Source organism: Podarcis bocagei (genome assembly GCF_964188305.1).
Source record: "Podarcis bocagei genome assembly, chromosome: 18".
NCBI classification, from domain to species: Eukaryota; Metazoa; Chordata; class Lepidosauria; order Squamata; family Lacertidae; genus Podarcis; species Podarcis bocagei.
The window spans coordinates 11,526,990-11,548,686 of record NC_138144.1 but is presented as its reverse complement, the minus strand read 5'-3'; the positions used below and the strand labels follow the sequence as shown (position 1 = coordinate 11,548,686).

The 21,697-nt window shown below is 48.5% G+C and overlaps 1 protein-coding gene and 2 long non-coding RNA genes across 4 annotated transcripts; 1 reads left to right on the top strand and 2 right to left on the bottom strand.

Annotated features, from left to right (window-relative positions):
• Positions 1–4,393: 4,393 nt before the first annotated feature.
• Positions 4,394–6,607, bottom strand: LOC308577374. 2 transcript variants are annotated; one of them, XR_014003622.1, is made up of 3 exons: positions 6,520–6,534; positions 5,753–6,413; positions 4,394–4,939 (listed from the first exon to the last, which is right to left on the bottom strand). It is a non-coding gene; the product is annotated as an uncharacterized lncRNA (long non-coding RNA). The 2 variants fall into 2 exon arrangements; XR_014003621.1 differs by having other exon boundaries at positions 5,753–6,607.
• A 1,278-nt stretch (positions 6,608–7,885) lies between these two features.
• LOC308577814 lies at positions 7,886–12,823 on the bottom strand. Its single transcript, XR_014003712.1, has 2 exons — positions 12,762–12,823; positions 7,886–8,115 (listed from the first exon to the last, which is right to left on the bottom strand). It is a non-coding gene; the product is annotated as an uncharacterized lncRNA (long non-coding RNA).
• Positions 11,354–18,725, top strand: LOC308577644 (mast cell protease 2-like). Its single transcript, XM_081178019.1, has 5 exons — positions 11,354–12,015; positions 12,832–12,979; positions 13,573–13,714; positions 16,079–16,333; positions 18,350–18,725. Exons 1-5 carry the CDS (start codon positions 11,901–11,903, stop codon positions 18,485–18,487), a joined length of 798 nt encoding a protein of 265 aa, XP_081034145.1. The 5' UTR covers positions 11,354–11,900; the 3' UTR covers positions 18,488–18,725.
• The last annotated feature ends 2,972 nt before the right edge of the window (positions 18,726–21,697 follow it).

The window sequence follows — 21,697 nt, the reverse complement described above, 5'->3', positions numbered from 1 at the left end:
CCTGAGCTCTGGCCTTGCTAGCTAGGGATGATGGGAGTTGTAGTGCAACAACATCTGGGGATCCACATGTTGAGAAAGGCTGCCTTATGGGCTCTTCTATGCTGCTTCCATAATGGACACTGGCCTGAAGGAGGACAGTCGTGTTGTGGGCACCCACCTTTTATGAGGCACATGCATGGCCATAGAATCACAGAACCATAGAGGGGCTGGAAGGGACCCTGAAGGCCATCTAGTCCAACCCCCTGCGATGCAGGGATATGCCGCTGTCCCATGTGGAGATCAAACCTGCAATCTTGGCGTTGTCAGCACCATGTTTTAGCCAGCTGAGCTGTATGTACCACTGTACATAAATCCGGCACTGTCTATGGCAAAGTGTAGCATGATGTTAGTGCCATACTATGACCTGGGAGACCAGGGTTCGAATCCCCTCTCCGCCATGTAGCTCACTGGGTGACGTTAGGCCAGTCACTCCCTCTTAGGGTTGCTGTGAAGATAAACTGGGGAGGGAGAAACCATGTCCACCCCCTTGGGCTTCTTGGTGAGGTGGAGAAGGCGTCATGTGATAAAAACAGAAACAAATATTAGCGAGAAGGACATACAGAGGTGCGTCATATAAGGGGAAATCGTTTTGCAAAAATGAGTATTTTGAGGAAATTGCAAGTAAATACATGTATGGTAGGAGAAAAGGGCAGGAGGATGCTGAAGAATGTCCATGAGGGGGTTTCGTTTTTGTTTTTTGTATTAAAACTAGAAATGCAGAGAACCAAATTTAAGATTGGAGAAAATGAGAAACTGAGATGGGGAGATTCCTAATTACTTGCTACGATTTCCGTGCTGTACCACCTTCTTGTGTTTATAGCTATACAGTGGTACCTCAGGTTAAGTACTTAATTTGTTCTGGAGATCCGTTCTTAACCTGAAACTGTTCTTAACCTGAAGCACCACTTTAGGTAATGGGGCCTCCCGCTGCCGCCGTGCAATTTCTGTTCTCATCCTGAAGCAAAGTTCTTAACCCGAGGTACTATTTCTGGGTTAGCGGAGTCTGTAACCTGAAGCGTTTGTAACCCGAGGTACCACTGTATGCTATATTTTGAATGGGGGTGGGTGGGTCTTCTGGCACTTATTTTCAGAATGGCTATTTCCGTCCAAGGGAAAGTTGTTTTTTGCCAAGTTCCTTGATGGCAACGGCACCTGCTAGAATTGACACAGAAAGGAGAAGCTGCTGCCTGATGACTCACTAGGAAGCAGGTTTGTCAAGGGCATTGTTTACAGGCGGTTGACCCGCAGGAGAATGTCAGCACTTTTGGCATAGCCTTGCATATAACTGAAATAACCTTACAACAATCTAAATTCATTTACAGCTTTGTGGGTTCTTATTGGCAAGGGAACCCATTTTTTTCTCCAGTTCTCCAGTGCTTTGACTTCACTCCCGGAGGCGCAGTCCGTTGTCTCTTGAGACAGATGGAGGACAACAGCAAAACAACTTGGAGCATACATGGTATTAATACAGTATGTGTTTAAATTACTGTTTAAATTACTTGTATGCTATTTACATTAATACAGTACAGATAATACATGTTAAGCACGTTTAACATGGTATGCAGGTGGTGCTGTGGTCTAAACCACTGAGCCTCTTGGGCTTGCCAATCAGAAGGTCAGTGGTTCAAATCCCCGCAATGGAGTGAGCTCTCGTTGCTCTGCCCCAGCTCCTGCCCACCTAGCAGTTTGAAAGCATGCCAGTGCAAGTAGATAAATAGGTACCGCTCTGGCGGGAAGGTAAACGGTGTTTCCGTGCGCTCTGGTTTCCGTCACGGTGTCCCATTGCACAAGAAGCGGTTTAGCCATACTGGCCACATGACCCAGAAAGCTGTCTGTGGACAAATGCCGGCTCCCTCAGCCTGAAAGTGAGATGAGCGCCGCAACCCCATAGTCACCTTTGACTGGACTTAACCATCCAGGGGTCCTTTACCTTTCTTTTACCTTTTTATGCATGTTTAACACATGCAGTTTCAAATTTACGCAGTTGAAAGCCTACCAGCTGAAATCACACAAATTTAATGCAAGGAAGGTGGAAAGCTTAGAAGCTCTTTTTCTCACACAGAAACAGCCTCCCAAAGCCTGGTAAGCAAAACAGAGAGCTTAAAAGTGTGTGTGTGTGTGTGTGTGTGTAAAAGACAGGTTCTCTAGAAGAGAGGACTGCTTGCACCAGGGTGAGTCCAAGGAACTGGTTTGACTATGCATATTTTTGTGTACCTGCGACATCCCTAGAATGGAAATCCTGCACAAGTTGTGAGTTACCTGCAGACATTTAAAGCAGTTGAGGGGGGAGCTGGGTATGTTTAGCCTGGAGAAGAGAAGACTGAGAGGTGACAGGAGAGCCATCATCAAATACCTGACAAAGGACTGACATATGGAGCGACCTGAACCAATGGATTCAAATGACAAGAAAGGAGATTCTGACTCTACATTAGGAAGAAATTCCTGATGGTAAGAGCTGCTTGACAGTGGAAGGGACTCCCTTGGAGGCTGGTGGACTCTTCCTCATTGGAGGTTGGGTGGCCGCCCGCCAGGGACTCTTCAGCGGTGATTCCTGCATTGCAGGGGTTTGGACTACAGAAATGCTTATGTGATGGACAAGTTATTCCCACCCACCCCTGGTGTACTATATTTGGTCCCTGATGTGTTCCAGTGTGATGAGAGCCAGTGTGGTGTAGTGGTTAAGAGCGGTAGACTCGTAATCTGGTGAAAGGGGTTCCCGTCTCCGCTCCTCCACCTGCAGCTGCTGGGTGACCTTGGGCTAGTCACACTTCTGGTCCTTGGGCTAGTCTCTCAGCCTCACAGAGTGTTTGTTGTGGGGGAGGAAGGGAAAGGAGAATGTTAGCCGCTTTGAGACTCCTTCGGGTAGTGATAAAGCGGGATATCAAATCCAAACTCTTCTTCTTCCATGCAACCTGGGATGTGGTGGAGATGTCAGGGTCTAGCAGCTGAAGGTTTGCAGACTGCTACTGGTCCGCAGACCACCACTTTGAATGGCATGGGACGAGGTGACCCATGGAGACCCTTCCAACTATTCTATTCTTCTGGGGTTCAGTTCTGCCCACAACCTCCGGACAGAACAGAGCATTTCAGGGGAGGGGAGGCTGTGGGGTGAGCAGCCAAATAGCCATGCAAATCAAGTCTGCGCTTGATCAGGGTCCTAACAGTAGGATGAAGAATTGGGAGTAGACCGGCACATCCTGGAGGAGCGCTTGCTTGCAATTCTGACATTCTCTCAAAGCGAGCGAGCCTCAGGAGTGAGAGTGTCACACCTCATCTTTCAAAGCTTGGTGGGCAGGGTGCAGAAACTGTTGGGACATCTTCGCTACTTCCCTCCAGTCTCGAATGTCTTGTCTGATTCCTGAACTGTGGCTCCTGAACTCTGTGTTTGCTGCCAAACTTGTACTGTTACTCGCGGGAATATATATGTATTTAATTTTGCATAAGAGCCTCTGGCCAAGGCAGAGGACCACAGGGCAGAAGAGCACCAAGAGAAGTGTGGATTTTAAAGGAGAGCTGGGTTTCAGTTCATGCATTGGTGCAGGAAGTGTGGATTTGGTAGGCCTGCCTTGAACTGCAAACTGAATTGCATTTCCCCCTTCTCTACTGGCTGGGGCTAGTGGAACAGAGAGGAGCTTTGCAGTCAGAGACACCTGGAGGCTGTTCTACAAAGAGGTGGGTCAGGAAAGAAATGAAGGCTGCTGTCAGGAACTGGCTGGACCCAGACAAGTGGTGGGACACCAAGGAGAAGTCAGAGGGAGTGGATTGGGAGAAGATGCTGGATGCTGAAGGAGCAACAGGGTTTAGTGAGCAACAGGGTTTAGTGAGCAACAGGGTTTAGTGAGCAGGAGGAGTCTGCGACAGGGAGCAGTACAGACTCTGAGGCTGACGCAGAGGAGGGAGGCGTCAAGAGGCTGCTGAAGAAGCAAGGGAGTCTCCCCTTCTTGGTGCGACAAGCTCCCCTGTGCCCTGGTCTCCTAGAAAGCTCAGAATAATGAGGAGGGCAGAACAGAGGCCAGAGATGCGCAGGCGCAGTTTGAGACTGCTTGGGAAACATCTGGGAGAGGAGAAGCCTTAGAGAGGGTGGAGAGCAGGGACCTTCAGTCCTGGCACTGGCTCCATGGGGCAAGGACTGCTGGGGAGTGTTGCTGAGTTGTATGCTGTTTCCTTGAATAAAGAGTTAACTTTACCGACAACAAAGCCTGATGCTTTCCGTGCTGGCCTGCATCTGACTCCAGCCCTGACAGCTGCTTCCAGGCCCAGAAGATTTAGCAGGACATGATCCACACCATTCTTTTTAAAACGCTGGGAGCTTTGGTGGCAAATGCTTTAAACAAAACAAAGAAAGAAACCATGGTGCCATCTCTGCGGCAGACTTGCGTCCCTGTTGCCTGCGCAGAGCACAGCATTTATTACAGTGCTTGGAAGCTGTGGAGGAGGCGGAGAGGAAGAAGATGAGGCTACGCAGCAATCCATGCCAGAGGCATTGAGAGGGTCTTGGGGTGCTCAGCCGTGGTTGCAGTCGCAGTCGTAAGTTACCATGTCTATAACGCAGCAGCAGCAAAAGATGGCAGCACAAGCTTTCAGGCAGCAGGTTAAGCAGTCTTCACCCCTGTGCTGTGGGTACGCAGGCCCAGGTGGGTAGCCTCCTCTGTAGCCATACGCATTGCACCTGGGGCAGGACGGGCAAGATCTCAAATACGGTCCTGGAGGGTAGCTGGGATACGGTGCTCGCGGCTGGTATGGGACACTTGGATGCTGGCAGTAGCATTGCGGAGGGTGTCTGTGAGCCATAGGTAACTCCCAACATCTACTCCTGGGCACAGGACCAGGTGAACTCAAAGGTAGGGTAGAGGCTGGAGCAGGTGGTGGAAGAGCCAGCAGGGGAGGTCACATGTCTGGGCTGAAAAAGAAACAAAGGGAGAACATGGTGACTGGGGCAACATACCCAAAGACCTGCACCGCATGGGGTTGGACTAGGTGACCATCGGGGGTCTCCTCCAGCTCTGCAGCTTTATGATTCTAAGTCCTTCTTCACTTGGCATGGGGTTAAGCTATGGAACTTGCTCCTGCAGGAGGCATGAGGCAGGGGTGGCCACCAGCTTGGGTAGCTTTGAAAGAGAAGTGGGCAAACTTGTTGAAGGGAGGGCTACTGGTGGCTATTAGCCAAGGGCCTTCTGGCGGTTCCCTCCCTGCGAGAAGCAAAGCTACAGGGAACCAGGCAGGGGGCCTTCTCGGTGGTGGCGCCCGCCCTGTGGAACGCCCTCCCACCAGATGTCAAGGAAATAAACAACTACCAGACTTTTAGAAGACATCTGAAGGCAGCCCTGTTCAGGGAAGCTTTTAATGTGTGACATTTTGATGTATTTTAAATCTTTGTTGGAAGCCGCCCAGAGTGGCTGGGGAAACCCAGCCAGATGGGTGGGGTACAAATAATATATTATTATTATTATTATTATTATTATTATTATTATTATTATTATTATTATTATTATTGCTATACCTTTGCCTCCATAGTTGGAGGCAGCTATGCTTCTGAGTGCCAGTTGCTGGAAACGGCACAAGGGGAGAGTCGCTGCTGCCCTTGGGTGCTGCTTGCAGGAGCCGCCTGTTTGGGTCATTTGGGCCACAGTGAGAACAGGATGGTGGCCTCAATGGCCACTGGCCTGACACAGAAAGCCCTTCCCTGGTCGTTGGATTTGGAAACACCACTCACCCTGGGAAGTGCGAGATCCATCCAGCAAATTTGTCACCCAGCAGAGAGAGAGAAAAATGGTGGCGCCTCTTCCCCTCTCGGCTCCTCAGCTGTCAGTCAGGAGGATGGAGAAGGGAGGGGCTGGAGCCAATGGGCCCTTTCCTCACCTGCCTTTTTATGACATCATCACACCTCCAGGGGAGGGGGGCTGTCTGGAGACACAGGAGAGCAGTGGGGGAGAGCCAAGGGTCTCTCCCTCCCCCAATGCGGCCCCCAAGCCCTCTCTGCCTGGCCCCTGGGACTCACCTCAGAACATATTCAACAAATGGAGACCAAGTGGCTGAAAAGGATGCTTTCGATTTGAACCTCTTTCAGCAGCCATGACCCACAGCTTTCCCCACAAGTGCCGCCTGCCATCCCTCCACCAAGGGAGCTTGTCTCAGGCCCCTCAGGAGCCCTTTACTCACAAGGAGTCGCTTTATGAAAACCCAGCACTCTAGTCCTCATGGTCTGACTAAGGGGCCTGCTTTCTGCCAAGTCACTGGTCCCTCTGCCTCTGTCCTGTTTGCATTGGCTAGTCATAGCTCTCCAAACATGATGGATCCTTCCTGGAGAGGCCAGGGACTGACTTTGGGATTTTCTCCATGAAAAGATAGTCTGTCACTGGACTGCAGACCTTTGCCTAAAACAGGAACAACGAAATAGGGTGGAGTTCAGGTGCCAAACCAATCTGCGCATTTCCTTAGCTCAGGGCTTAGAGCGTTCAGAAGGCTTCAGGTTCAACCCACCACCCTCTGCAGGCAGGGCTGGAAGAGGCTCTGAACTGCCACCTCTTCCCTTGTTTTTGCTGCATGAGCAGCACCCAGGGGCCACAAGCCTGGGGGTCCTGGGCTGCCTAGACAACAAGACACACACACACACCAGGAAGCAGAGCAAGACGTTTGGCACCAGCTTGGCTGCAGCAGGAGTTGCCAGAAGGAGGGGATAACGAAATTTTGATACTGTATTAGATTCCCCAAAGGTTTATTTCCAATTAAAAAGTGCCTTGTCATTTATTCTCTTTTCCACATTAGCTCAATCATTTGGAGTACAAAACTTCAAATGAGAGGCACCAATACAAGATGGGGGACACCTGGCTTGAGAGCAGTACATGTGAAAAGGATCTAGGAGTCTTGGTTGACCACAAACTTGACATGAGCCAACAGTGTGACGCGGCAGCTAAAAACGCCAATGCAATTCTGGGCTGCATCAATAGGAGTATAGCATCTAGATCAAGGGAAGTAATAGTGCCACTGTATTCTGCTCTGGTCAGACCTCACCTGGAGTACTGTGTCCAGTTCTGGGCACCACAATTCAAGAAGGACACTGACAAACTGGAACGTGTCCAGAGGAGGGCAACCAAAATGGTCAAAGGCCTGGAAACGATGCCTTATGAGGAACGGCTAAGGGAGCTGGGCATGTTTAGCCTGGAGAAGAGGAGGTTAAGGCGTGATATGATAGCCATGTTCAAATATATAAAAGGATGTCACATAGAGGAGGGAGAAAGGTTGTTTTCTGCTGCTCCAGAGAAGTGGACACGGAGCAATGGATCCAAACTACAAGAAAGAAGATTCCACCTAAACATTAGGAAGAACTTCCTGACAGTAAGAGCTGTTTGACAGTGGAATTTGCTGCCAAGGAGTGTGGTGGAGTCTCCTACTTTGGAGGTCTTTAAGCAGAGGCTTGACAACCATATGTCAGGAGTGCTCTGATGGTGTTTCCTGCTTGGCAGGGGGTTGGACTCGATGGCCCTTGTGGTCTCTTCCAACTCTATGATTCTATGACTCCACCCAACCGCCTTAGGGACTGCACTCTGGATTTGTGTCGGGTTTAACCCTTAGCCTTTACTTCTCCTGGAGATGTCCCTCCCGGAAGGCAGTGAGCGTGGGTTGTTCCTCGGGATTTACTCCATATATATTAAATAAATTTAACAACCAGATTATCAATCAATATATCAAATTACATTTCCCTCCCTTCTTTATCCCCTCCCCTCCCTCCCTCTCCACCCCCCAAAGACTTCCCTCAGCTCATCTCTCTGGTTTCTTTGCACATATTGTTCTCTGCATATTGTAAAATTGTACATAGCATTGCCTTATCTATTATATATTCAACTAATAAATTTGTGGGTGTTTATTCAAAACCTGCCAAGGAGTCCAGATCATTTTGTTGTCTTTTTAAATAATTTGTAAAAAGTTCCCTTTCTTCCTTGAAATCACGATTGTCCTTGTCACACAGTTTATATGTCAACTTGGCCAATTCTGCATAACTCATCAGTTTATCTTGCCACTGTTCTTTTGTTGGGATTTCCTCATTCTTCCATCTTTGTGCTAACAAGACTCTTGCTGCTGTTGTAGCAAACATAAATAAGTTCTTTATTTTTCTTGGCAGGTCTTGTCCTACAGTACCTAAGAAAAATGCTTCTGGGTTTTTTTTGCAAATGTCATTTTAAACATTTTTTTCAATTCATTATATATCATTTCCCCCCCTTTTTTTTTTACTTCTCTACATTCCCACCACATATGATACAAAGTACCTTCTTTTTCTTTACATTTCCAACATACGTTTGACCCGGTTTTATACATTTTTGCTATTTGTACTGGTGTGATATACCATCTATACATCATTTTCATATAGTTTTCTTTCAACAGAGAGCAATCTGTAAATTTCAGATCTACCTTCCACAACTTTCCCCAGTCCTCAAACTGTATATATGTCCTATATCTTGTGCCCGTTTGATCATGACTGATTTGACCTCCTCATCTTTTGTTTCCCATTCTAGCAGAATACTATATGCTTTCTTCAGCAGCTTCACTTCTTCTGCTATAACTTCCTTTTGAAATCTAGAAATTGTATAGCTAAACCCTTTCTTATTATCTTCCTTATACATCTCATGTAATTGTAATGCAACCAACTCTGAAAATGGTCTTTAATTTCCTCATAATCTTTTAATTTCCATTTTCTTTCTTGATCTCTCAGTAAATCTCTATATGTTGGCCATTTCCCCTTTTTACCGAGCGGTTTGAGTAACGAAGCTTCAATTGGTGATAACCGCCAGGGTGTTTTTTGTTCTATTAAATCTTTATACCTCTCCTACACCCTCATTAATGATTGGGGCTTACTCCTGAAGCCCTTCTCACAAATGAGTGTAGCCACAAGGCGGCAGAGGTTTAGGGCCTAGGTGGGCTCCCTTCCCAGGTGGACACGCCCCACCTGCCGCTCGCTTCCCTCTACGGCACGTGCAGAAACGCCTGCTTGGCCGTTGGACCCCCTCTTGGTCTCATCCGCGCCATCCGCCGGAGCCCATCTTCGCATGCAGGCGATAGACAAGTTCCTAACTCAGCTACCTGCCCCAAACCCCAGAGAGTAGACAATACTGAGCCAAATGGACCCAAGAGGCAGTTCCCCCATGTTCCTATTTAATTTGAGAATATTGAGGACTAGAATCTTGCTTTGTTTTCAGGGAAAGGAGCACAGCTCAGTGGCAGGGCACCTGCTTTGCTTGCAAGAGACCTCTGGTCCAATTCCTGCCAACATCTCCAGGTAGGGATGGGAGAGAAAGACCCCCTGTCCAAAACCCTGCTGAGCTGCTGCCAGTCAGTGTAGGTAATACTGAGCTAGGTAGACCAACAGACTTCCTAGGTTGGTAAGAAGTAAAAAGGTAAAGGACCCCTAACAGTAAGTCCAGTTGCAAACGAATCTGGGGTTGCGGCGCTCATCTCGCTTTCAGGCCGAGGGAGCCGGCGTTTGTGTGCAGACAGTTTTTCCGGGTCATGTGGCCAGCATAACCAAGCCGCTTCTGGCAAAACCAGAGCCGCGCACGGAAACCTGCCAGAGCAGTACCTGTTTATCTACTTGCACTCTTGACGTGCTTTTGAACTGCTAGGTTGGCAGGAGCAGGGACCGAGCAACAGGTTTGCAGCAGGTCATAGCAGCAAAAGGCTGGTCTACTAAGTACTGAAGGCACTTGCCATGAAGGGCCTGAATAATAGTGAGACAGGAGAAGCCAGAATAAGTTGCAGTTTCAGCTGAATTGGGGGGAACCACTTGTGTTGAGCTATTTCACTGCTTTTTTATTATTTGCTCACTGCAAACCGCTAAAAGCTTGTAGATGTTGATAATAAACCTAATAATTGATATTGCAAGTGTATCTAAGCAAGGGCACGATGTTCACCGTTATCGGACGGGAAATGGCAGTTTTCTGACAGTCCCACCATGATTCCATCAAGCTGATAAAGGGAACCTTTGGGCCTCCAGATGCGGTGAGATTCTTGCGCCCCGGCTAATGTGGCCAACGTTCAAGAGTGACAGGAGTCAGAGTTGGAGCCTATCTGGAGGGTTGCAGGTTTCCTGGGCAAGTCACATTTTTCAACATGGAAAAATGAGAAACCAAGGGAACAGAAATGGACAGATCCTTCCACCCCTAGCCAAAGCGCAATGGTGAAGCACTGTCACAAACTGGCAGGATGCCAACAAGTGTGCCAGGGGGGAGGGGGGCTAGAGTCTGGCTCAGGAGAGGCAGGCAGTGGTTTGTGGGGCACTGTGGTTTGCCAGGGAGCAAGGCGGCAGAAGCTTCAAAGCTGGAGGGTGGAACAGAGGAGGAAGGTTGGAGGAAGAGGAGGAAGAGGCAGGTCAGGCGAGTGAAGGGCCAGGGGCTTCTCAACCCTCTCCTGTACCACTGTCTCCCTGAACCAGGAGGGGACTGGAGAGGGGAGAGCAGAGGCGGTTTCCGTGCCGGCGCAGTCTCCGTCTCTGGGGGAGGGAGAGTGGTCCGCTGTGGCTGCAGCTGCTCCTGGAGCGCAGACCCGGGAATAGGTGCCTAGACACTAGACTGGTGCGCACAGGTGCCCAGAGCTCTAGAAGCAACTGCATGCAGAACATCCTAGGTTCAACATCCAGTGGCATCTCCAGTTGGGACTGGGAAGGTCCCCTGTCAGTCAGGATCAGCAAGGCTCGGTGGGCCAGTGCTGTGACTCAGAACAAGGCCTCTTCCTAGGCGATCTCTCGTAACCGAATAAGATTGTCTTCCATAAACACCGTTTTAACAATGAGTCCGTAAGTGACTATGGAGGCCAATTGTGGATCCACACATCCTTCCACAGTGAGGACATTGGTTTCCGGGTGGGAGTTGATCCCGGTGAGGGTTTGCCAAGCGTGTCTTCCTCTAAGCATGTTTCTCCCTTGCGTCCTGAGTTTGAGTGTCTTCAAAGCCCATGACACCTTTGGAAAAGGCTGTTCTCCAATTAGAGCGCTCGAAGGCAAGTGTTTCCCAATTGTTGGTGTCGATACTACATTTTTTTAGCTTTGCCTTGAGAGAGTCTTTTAACCTCTTTTGTTGACCACCTGCTTTCAGAATAGTGTAGTTGCTTTGGAAGACAATAGTCAGGCATCTGAACCACATGACCAGTCCAATGAAGTTGATGTTAAAGAATCATTGCTTCAACACTGGTGATCTTTGCTTCTTCCAGTACACTGATATTAGTTCGCCTGTCTTCCCAAGTGAAGGGTACAATTTTTTGGAAACACTGTTTATTGAATCTTTCAAAGAGTTGGAGATGGTGTTTATAAGTGGTCCAAGGTTGGTAGTACAATAGCTTTGTAAACAAGCATTTCGGTTTCCCTGCCAATGTCCTGGCAGCCTTCCGAGGGCCACATCCCAGTGGTGGGCGGGGCCTGAGGCAAAAGTGGGCGGAGCAACAAATGCAAATTCTACTTTTGCTCAGTAGGGTAGTTCCTAGACCAGGGGACAACTTTGGGGGGAAATCCCAATAAAAGCCCAAACACTTCAATCCTAAAAAAAGCTCTTTGGTCGGCCCTCACGCATGTTCACTTCATCCAATCTGGCCCTCTTTGAAAAAAGTTTCACCCGCTTCATGCTCCACCCGGGCAAGCAAGGGCCCATGTTTAGCCAAAAGACTGACGGAGGGTGTTAGGCAGTCAGGGGAGAGTCACAAGGGCCACACGCGACCCCAGCCCAGCTCTATTATCTTGCTCAGCGCTTCCCTTCCAAGAAGTAAGCCACTTGTACCAACGACTGTCGGATCCAGATCACAGATAAAGGAAGAGGAAGATTAGGTGGTCGTGCAAAACCGTTTCCAGCTGCCGGTAGCCAGTCTATAAAACATGATGTCACATGAAGAGAGCCAGTCCGGTCCCTTCCTTCAACTTCAGAGGCAGAACGATGGAGCAGCCGGGGAGATTCTGCTTCCTCCTCTTTGCCCTTTTGTCTGCCCACTTGGACACTGGCGGTGAGTAGCGACTTCATCCAATCTGATGGCCAGAGCCGTCTCCCTCGGAAGGCGGTGGGCTCTCCTCCACGGGAGGTTTTTAAGCAGAGGATGCTCTGTCAGGGATGCCTCCGTAGAGTTTCCTGCATTGCCCTGGGGTCACTGCCCACTCTAGGATTCTGCGATTCTATGATCACTGGGTTGAAGCAACTGCCCTATGAGGAAAGGTTGCAGCATTTTGGACTTCTTAGTTTACACAAAAGGCAAGTGACTGGATGGAGGTGTTTAAAATGGCACATGCAAGCAGAACAACAATAGAGAAAGGTCCCGCCCCCGGTGTCTCGTAACTCTAGAGATTGTGGACATCCAATAAAGGCAAATGCTGAGGAATTCAGGGCAGATAAAAGAAAGTGCTTCTTCACTCAGCACATAGTTAAAACTATGGAACTCCCTCCCACTGGAGATGGTGAGGGTCACCAATTGGGATGGCTAAGATTCTTAAAAGATATGCTGGATAGACAAGGCGACAAGCCCACTTCACAAGAATCATAGAATCATAGAATCATAGAATCATAGAATCATAGAGTTGGAAGAGACCACAAGGGCCATCGAGTCCAACCCCCTGCCAAGCAGGAAACACCATCAGAGCACTCCTGAGATATGGTTGTCAAGCCTCTGCTTAAAGACCTCCAAAGTAGGAGACTCCACCACACTCCTTGGCAGCAAATTCCACTGTCGAACAAGACTCCTTCTCTCCCAAGTCCTACCTTGACGGTTCCAATATTGACGCCATTTCACGGTGTGGTGGAATCAGTGACTCTGGTCTCTCTCTTCCAGGCAGCCTCCGCAGCAAGATCGTTGGGGGTGGTGAATCGAAGCCACATACAAGGACGTATGTGGCAGCTCTGAAAGGAGGCGGAGGTTTCATGTGCGGGGGATTCCTCGTGGCCCCTCAGTGGGTCCTGACTGCAGCCCACTGCAATGGGTGAGTCGGGGTAACACAGAGTGGGTTTGAATTTTTAGACTTTCAGCTTCCAAAAATGGGGGTGGGGGGCTAAAAAGTTGACTTTGGAATTGAAAAGGTTTTTAGACTGGGTAAGTAGAACGTGTGTAAAATTGCATAGAAATAATTAAAAATGTACTGTATGTACTGTATAAAGGTAAAGGTAAAGGGACCCCTGACCATTAGGTCCAGTCGTGACTGACTCTGGGGTTGTGCGCTCATCTCGCTCTATAGGCTGAGGGAGCCGGTGTTTGTCCACAGACAGCTTCCAGGTCATGTGACTAAGCCGCTTCTGGCAAACCAGAGCAGTGCACTGAAACACCGTTGTATGTACGGTATACAGTACATGAAAGAACATTGTAAAGATTTGAAAATGTTTGCAGCTTTGATTTAAAATATTTTGTAATGTTGATTTTTGATACCGGTTTACAAATACTAAAGTTAATTTCTCTAAGCATAAAAAGAAGGTAAATAGGGTGATGGAGAAATGCTAAGGTGAATGTGATTACATATGGAAGCCGGGGGGGGGGGGGTAATCGGCTGTGGCTTTCTGTTGATTCTCTTCTTGTTCAAAGAGATATCTCCGTCATTCTGGGTGCTCATGACCTGAAGGCCGTCGAAAGCACCCAGCAGGTGTTTGGAGTCAAAAGTTACCATCAGCATCCGGAATATATGGTGGTTGCTGGAACCCCCTTCAACGACATCCTTCTGTTAAAGGTATGGAGAAAGATTGTCAACTGGTGCTTTCGCCCGAAATGCATATGTCATTATTTATGGAACTGTCAAATTTCAGGTTGCAAATAGCGTTCTGTATCCACATACCGAAAAGTAAGATGACAAGTCAAGTCAAATAGGTAGTAGGTTGATATTCTATGCAGCCCACTTCTTGCAAGGGGTGGGGAATAAATTCAATAAATTTTGTATTTACAGTGGTACCTCCGGTTGCGAACAGGATCCGTTCCAGAGGTCCAGCCATATCCTGAAGTTTTCACAACCGGAGAGACCACTTTTGCGCATGCGCGTGGGGCGAAGCACTTCCAGGTTTGCCGCTTTCGCAACCTGAGGTTTACGTTACCTGAGGGTAACGTAAGCCGAAGGTCCACTGTACAGGCACACATACCTATTGGCAATTTTGGAATAATACATAAACCCAAACACAGTCACCTTTTCAAAATCAGCACATCTCTGAAACCGGCAATGTATTTATCCAGTCAAGTTGTGTCTACAGAAAGGCATATACTCAGGTAAAGTGTCTATCGGAGGACATTTCCATCAAAATTCCACCCCATCCCCCATTTTATCTGATCAGTGAAAACAAACAAAAACCTCCAAAATCACAACAAAGGCATGTTGCCGGCAGGGAGGCAATCTGTCCCTCTTAATTCCTCCGCATATCTTATTTTCCTAATTCCTCCTGACATTTTTAAATTTGCTTAATATGCACATTTCCCTAACCCAATTTCCCCCTAATAGAAGGCATTCTTGTTTTGCTGTTTTCATTGGATCATAGACTTGTAGAGCTGGGAGGCCTCACCCCAAGAGTCACCCAGTTCAGCCCCCTGCAAAGCAAGAGTCATAGCTAAAGAGTCTCTGCTATCCAAACTATGTTTAAGCTCCCCCCCCCCCCGTGAAGGAGAGTCCAACACTTTCCCAGGTTCCCTTGTTGAACAGAGCCCCTTCCGCCCTAAAAGGCCCCACCACGTGCGCGGCGGCTGGAGCGATTGGGGGGATTCCCAGTCGCGTCATCCCCTGGCCAGCCAATTGGCTGGCTCTGGGGCGTGGCCTGCCCTACTTAAGGAAGGAAGCGGCCGGGGATCTCCCTCTTTTCCTGCCTGCCAGCTGTTCCTGTTTCCCACCCTCCCACTCTATAAGGTTTTCGTTCCTTGACCTTGCTATGGACCTCAGTTGGTCGCCGTTGAGCTGCCTGGTAGGAATTTTTGCACTTGGCAAATTGGCCCCAACCACTTGGTTTTTGCCTAGCAAATCGTAGCAAACCATCACAACTTTCTTGGTATTGGCGGTTAGGCATTGGTATTGTTCTGTAGAAGGAAGACGGGAGGTAGCACCATCGCCTGCCCCACATATTGAAGGGTAGTCCGGTAAAGGTTTCCAGGGGGCGTGGCCTGTCGAAAGCCTAGGGAGGTGAGGGCCTAAGGCACGCCCCCTATCGATGACCCCGGGGCAGATCCTATTTGATGTGCATCAGCAGGACTCCCCCGACTGGTGGTTAACCCTTCCCGGACTTCAAGTAGACGGGCTGAAGACATATATAGTCGGTTAGGACCAATGCCTAAGCCAATACCGTTCGTCACCTGTAACCAATAATTGTGCCACGTGTCATTATTTCACTGGGGGGGGGCTGGGAACTCGCCATGCAACTCTTACCTAGTCACATTCTTGGAAGTCTCTCAGCCTTGCTCACCCCACAGAGTGTTTGTTGTGGGAGAGGAAGGGAAAGGAGAATGTTAGCCGCTTTGAGACTCCTTCGGGTAGTGATAAAGCGGGATATCAGATCCAAACTCTTCTTCTTTCTTGTCATTTGACTCTATCGGTTCGGGTTCTGCCCTCTGGAGCAGCAGAAAACAAGCTGGCTCCGTTTTTTGTGTGACAGTCCTTCAGCTCTTTGAAGCTGGCTCTCATATCTCCTCTCAGTCTTCTTTTCTCCAAGCTAAACATACCCAACTCCCTCAACCATTCCTCATAAGGCTTGTTTTTCACGATTATATGCACTTGTATGCATACTTTACCCTGGTATATACATATTTCCACTCTACATGCACATTACTTGGCTGTGGAAATTTGCACTGCAAAATTCAGAGAAGCATGAATTTCAAAGGAACTTTAGACTTGGATTGGGCAGATTAAAATTAAAGGACATGACTTACTTAAATCTATCAATCTAGAACTTAGCTAGATACCACCCATTATTTCCAAAAGCACAGATTAAATTAACGTTAAACGTTAAGTGGATAAAGTTTCTCCCCCACCCTGAGCTATCAGTGCCCTCTCTGTGATGTCTCATGACTCTCTGAAAGCACGCCGATTTCAGACCATCCTCTTCTCCTCCTTCCTCCCCTGAAGCTCGACCGTGAAGCCAAGATCAACAAGTACGTCCAAGTCATCCCATTACCGGAAAACGAAAACGACCTCCTCAAAGACACAGAATGTTTTGTAGCTGGATGGGGCCGCATTGATGCGAGATATGAAGCCAGCTCCAAACTTTTTGAGACCAATGTCACCGCCCTTGGCCGCCGGAAGTGCCTCCAGTTCATTCCGGAACTCACCGACAGGATGGTGTGCGCCGGCAGCCGGGCCAAGCTCTGCGACGTCAGCAACGTAAGCAGGGTGCCCACATGTCATTGTAAAAAACAAGGAGACAGCTTTGCAGAACAAAAGCCCATGCATTTTACAAAATTGCACATGCTAATTCATATGCAGATGCAATTTTTAGAAATATTTACTAAAAGTTTTGGGGCTGCCAACATCTTTTTTTTAGGCCCACGGGCTCCTTTGGATCTTTGAGTGAGGGCTGTTGGTGCCGCCACCTCTGGTCCCTTCCGGTGGAATTCATCTGAGCCTTGCAAAGTCCATAGAGTTGAAAGAGGAAGTGGGGAAGGAGCCCCCCTTGACCCCTTTCAGCTCTGTATACTTCTCAAGGGAGGAAAAGGCAGTCACCAGCACTAAGGGGTGGGGAGAGAACCCAGAGACCCCGGGAGGACCGGAAGAGTACTATTGCACCCATGGGTGCCACTTGGGCGATCCCTGTGGTGATTTAAATGGAAACAGAGTGCAATTGCCTGTTGTGGGCAAGGCGAAGAGCAAGGGTGAATCCATGTTAGTGGTTTTTCTGCTTCTTGCAATTCACACAAAAAATGCCCCAACTCTAAAAATGTCTCCACTTTGCATCCTTCTGTGATCTTTCAGAAGACTTTTACGCCAACGTTTTAAAACGGATAGTGTTGTTCTTGCATGGCAGATTATCAGTCACATGCACACAACTTCCCCCACAGAAACCTGGGAACTGTAGTTTGTGGAGGGGGTTGGAAATCAGAGGTCTGAGAAGGGTGCACAACAGGTCCCAGGGTTCACTGGAAGAAGCCTGTGCTTTAATTGTGCATTCACTGAGCTCTAAATGTGAGTGGTTTCAGTCCTACAGAAGCAGATCTATATTTCTGCAGCTTCTTCCCCCCCACCACCCATTACTGCTCAATCCACAACTGTTTGAATCCACCCCCATCAAACTTCCTTTTCTGCAGGGGGAGGCAGGATTGTGCTTGTGGTGGGGCCTACTGGCATTGATGGAGGTTAATTGGGAGAGGGGGAGAGGGAATGGAGGAGACCATGCCCTCCAAAGAGTCTATGCCAGTGGTGGCCAAAATTGGCCCTCCAGCTGTTTGGGGACTACATTTCCCATCATCCGTGACCACTGGTCCTGTGAGCTAGGGATGATGGGAGTTGTAGTCCAAAAACAGCTGGGGGGCCAAGTTTGGCCACCACTAATTTGTAGGCGCTTCTGCCGGAATGAAGCTATCTATCTATCTATCTATCTATATCTATCTATCTATCTATCTATCTATCATCTACCAGTGCTCTCGTCCACCCAGATGTTCAAGCCCTCACCTGAGTGGGATAGGCAGGCACACCTGGAGATTTCAGTTCAGACTGGGACCCAAGAGACCACGGCTCAAATCCCCACTTGCTGTCCAGGAGTGGGCAGAGGAGGAATGGTGGAGACCCCCTGCCCAGCTTGACCCTTCCAGGAAGAGGAAGATTCACATCAGGGGTCACAGCTCAGAGGCGGATGAGGGGGAAAGTTGAGAAATAATGGGAGAGGAGGAGGAAGCACCGGGGGGCAACAGCTGATGGACACCATGTCTTTAGAAAACATTCCAGACCCCCCTCTCCCAGAACCCGGCAAGCCTTGAAAGTAGGAGAACAAAGAGCTCAAAGACAAAGGGCCCTTAGCAGCACCCATGGGAGAGACGAATGAGGACGTGGGAGAGGGGGGTGGAGAGTCACTCAGGACAACGCCATTATCCAAGAGGCTGGGTTCTGTAGCCCTCTCTGTAAATACTGGATAAAAAGCGGTTGGTAAGAAACACTCGCTTGTCTTTGTACTTTCCTGAGCAACCAGCCAGGAGTTGCTGGCAGCAGCCCATGAAACTCACTGGGTGACTTTGGGACAGTCACTCCATCTCTCAGCCCAGCCTACCTCACAGGGTTGTTGTGAGGGAAGTGTTGCGTCAGCTGCCTGGAACTCCTTGGAGGAAAGGCGGGATAGAAATGCAATGGTGAATAATAATGTGAAATAAGTTTCTCTCTCCCCTCTCCAACCCCACCATTCCTGCTCAGGGGGATTCCGGGAGTGCCCTGGTCTGCAATGGAGTGGCCCATGGAATCGTCTCCTATGGCTTCCAAATCCCGCCATCAATTTACACGCGTGTCGCCGCCTATCTCCCTTGGATCAAAGAGACAATGAAGGAAGGGTGAGGCCAGCAAGGAGAAAAGCAGCCAGCAGCTTCTTGTTCCCGGCTGGATTCTTCCTGTCCCTGCTAGAGAGAGTCAGATAAGAGAGACGCGCTTGGTCATTGTGAAGTCAGATGCACAGGCAACTCCTCCTCCTGTGGATCGATCCCGGCTTTCCCCAGAGAAACCTCTGCCTTCTTCTGTACTGCTAGTGCTTACTGTTGCTGTATTGTTTCCTGAAATAAACAAACTTCATTGCAAACTTCTGTCATCCTTCTGACACCCTGCCTCCCCTTTGCTCATCCCACCGACCCAGCATTCCCAAAACCTTGGACACCTCGCAGCACAATCCTAGGCATGTCTACTCGAGAGCAGGCATAGGTGAACCTGGCAGTTTCTCATTTCTTCCTATTTCAAGTCAGATATCCATATTTTGGGGTGCAGGGGTGGGGACAAATGTTTTCTTGTTTCCCCTTATTTACCCAAGAAAAAACCATCAGTATTCACAGAAACATCAAATGTCTATTTAATTACATTTACCTAAATTGTTTTAGTTTTAAAACAGAAATATCACTCCACAATTTTGCCTAATGTAATGGGTTTTGCTGCATTATTGTCACTGATATAGGCATTCAGGTTTACAATTAACCCTAGCAGGAGCTCTGCCACTGAGGTCTAGCCTTCTTCTTAAAAATAAGGATTTCAGTCCTCATGGTTCTGGATGAAAGGGGCCTGCTTTAAACACAAACCTATTTAGTAAGAGCTTATGTGAATGGGAGTAAATGATGAGATAAAGGCAACTTCCTGTGTTCCTGGAACTTAGCTGGACTCAACACTCACTGTTTTAAAACTTGGTTAGCTGCTTTGAACAGGCCTCCAGCTGGAAAGGAGGCAGGAAAGAATAAATCAATGTGATAAAGAAACGAAAGTGTCTGCTTTGAGTAAGAGCAAATGGCGGTTTTCCAGGGTGGGGAGTCGTTAGGCAGGGGCAAAACGGTCAGTTTCAATTTCTCTCACTTTCTCATTCCCTGCTGTCTGCAATGCTAAATTCAGTTCTTCACATTTCCATGTCAGCTTCTGATTTTTTAAAACAAATGGTCCTCATTTTAGTGCAACTTTCTCCTAAAACACACATTTTTGTATGAAGTTTTGCCTGATGTCCTGTCCCCCCCGAGCAATTTCCTCATCTATAAGGCACTTTTGTATGTCACTTTCATAAGTGCATGCATTTTATACCCTGGTGTGTACATCTGGGGACACATTACACGGCTAGAGAACTGCATTGCAAAATCCCCTCTGGCTTCCTCCTCCTCCTCCTCCTCCTCCTCTGTAACCATCCTAGAACTCAGCTGGGAAAGGAAGACCCATCTTTCTCTGCCTCTCTCTGGGCTCTGGGGCCCCCTGCTGCTCTCCTCTCTGACTTCTCCAGCAGGCTCTTACTTTGCATCAAGCCTAGATGCGCCACTGGCCTGAGGCAACACAAGAGCCTGCTGGATTGACAGGAGCAAGCCAGCAATAAATCACACTGAGCAAGTTGGAATTAACTCTTTATTAGCAAAAACAGGATCAACACAGGAATGTCAGGCTTGATGAGCACAGCAACTCATCCCAGCGTGCCTTGCCCCGTGAAGCAGTTGCAGAGATTGAAGTTCCCTGTCTTCCCACAGCAGTCTAAGTTCCCTCCTCTCCAGGGCTTTTCCCAAGCAATCTGAGACTGTGACAGCATGAAGCTAACTTCTCTTCCGCTCTTTTCATGCCTCTCCTGGTTCGGGGGGGGGGGAGAGGGGAGTTTGTTGTAGCAGGAGGGGGAGACACCCGTGACTCTTCACCAGCCAGATTCATCTCTGCCTCTTGGCCTCCCTCCTCTCCAGCTTCCTCTTCTGCCTCTGATTCTGAACTTCTCTCTGCCCCAGCCTCTCCCTGCTCACTAAACCCTGTTGCCTCTTCAGCTTCCTACAGGGTTTTTAAAGCTCTTTGAGCCCCCCTAAAGCACAGAAGTGGGTAGCAGCATTCAGCATCCGCACCCGGGGATTGGACAGGCCAAGTATAAGTGACTGGAATAGGCTCACATCCATTTTGCTGGATGAGGGAATGATCCTTCAGAAGGGTGGGATTCAATAACTAGGGGAGGTCAGCCTTCAGGATCACTGACCTTGGGGTACTGATAGAGGGACAGATTGCTTGGAGTGAGCTACCTTGAAAAGACCATTAAAATTTGAGTGGGTGAGAATATCATATTCTGCGTGCGGAGAGTTAGCCTAAATGCCAAACACTTGCTAAAGGGGTTTCTTGAATGATGATGTTATATGCCTCCAAGGTGACTGTGGAATTGCTGGAAACTGAGCATCAGTTAGTGTCAGAGTCCCCAGGAATCCATCCCCTCCCAGGCCCTGTGCAAAAGACGAGCCCCACCGCCCCGCTTGGTGCTCATAGCAACTAGCTTTGCCCTTGGTGATCTTCACCCCTCCTAAAAACCAGGAAGGGATTTGTGATACTTAAACATTTCAGTATGTGGCCGTCATTATCCACTGGTGCACCATGAGGAATCCGCAGCAGCAGAAACGGCCTATGGGATCCTTCGAGGCAGCCATGTAGGGTCTGGAGTCGGGGTTGGCTTTGTGCCCCCCAACAATCTGACTCTGCAATGCATCTGCAAGAACCTCATGCAGAAAATCCCCCTATTCTACATCATTTACTTGGGGGGGGGGGGACTAAACCCTGTTAGTAAATCCTCCAGGGTGACATCTGTAATAAAAAAATTAAGGTCTTATATATATAATAAATGTTCATAAATGTACCAACCAAGCACGTACATAGATGTGTGGACCACACATCTGGAGCAGCACAGGAAGACAGTCCTGAAACCATTTTGACTGGTAGGTAGATCTTGTGTCTTCCAGTATTTCGCAATGAGTATTCTTGCTGCTGTTGTAGTGTACATAAAGAAAGTTCTGTCTTTCTTTGACACCAATTGGCCGACCATGCCCAGGAGAAAGGCCTCTGGTTTCTTCAGAAAGGTATATTTCATTACAGATCATCTCCCAGAATGCCTTAATCTTTGGGCATGTCCACCAAAGGTGAAAGAATGTACCTTCAGTTTCATTACATTTCCAACACTTATTATCGGGCAAATGATAGATTTTTGCAAGCTTGGACCACACATCTGGAGCAGCACAGGAAGAGAGTCCTGAAACCATTTTGACTCCCCAGCTGACCAAATGTTTTCTCTGCAAG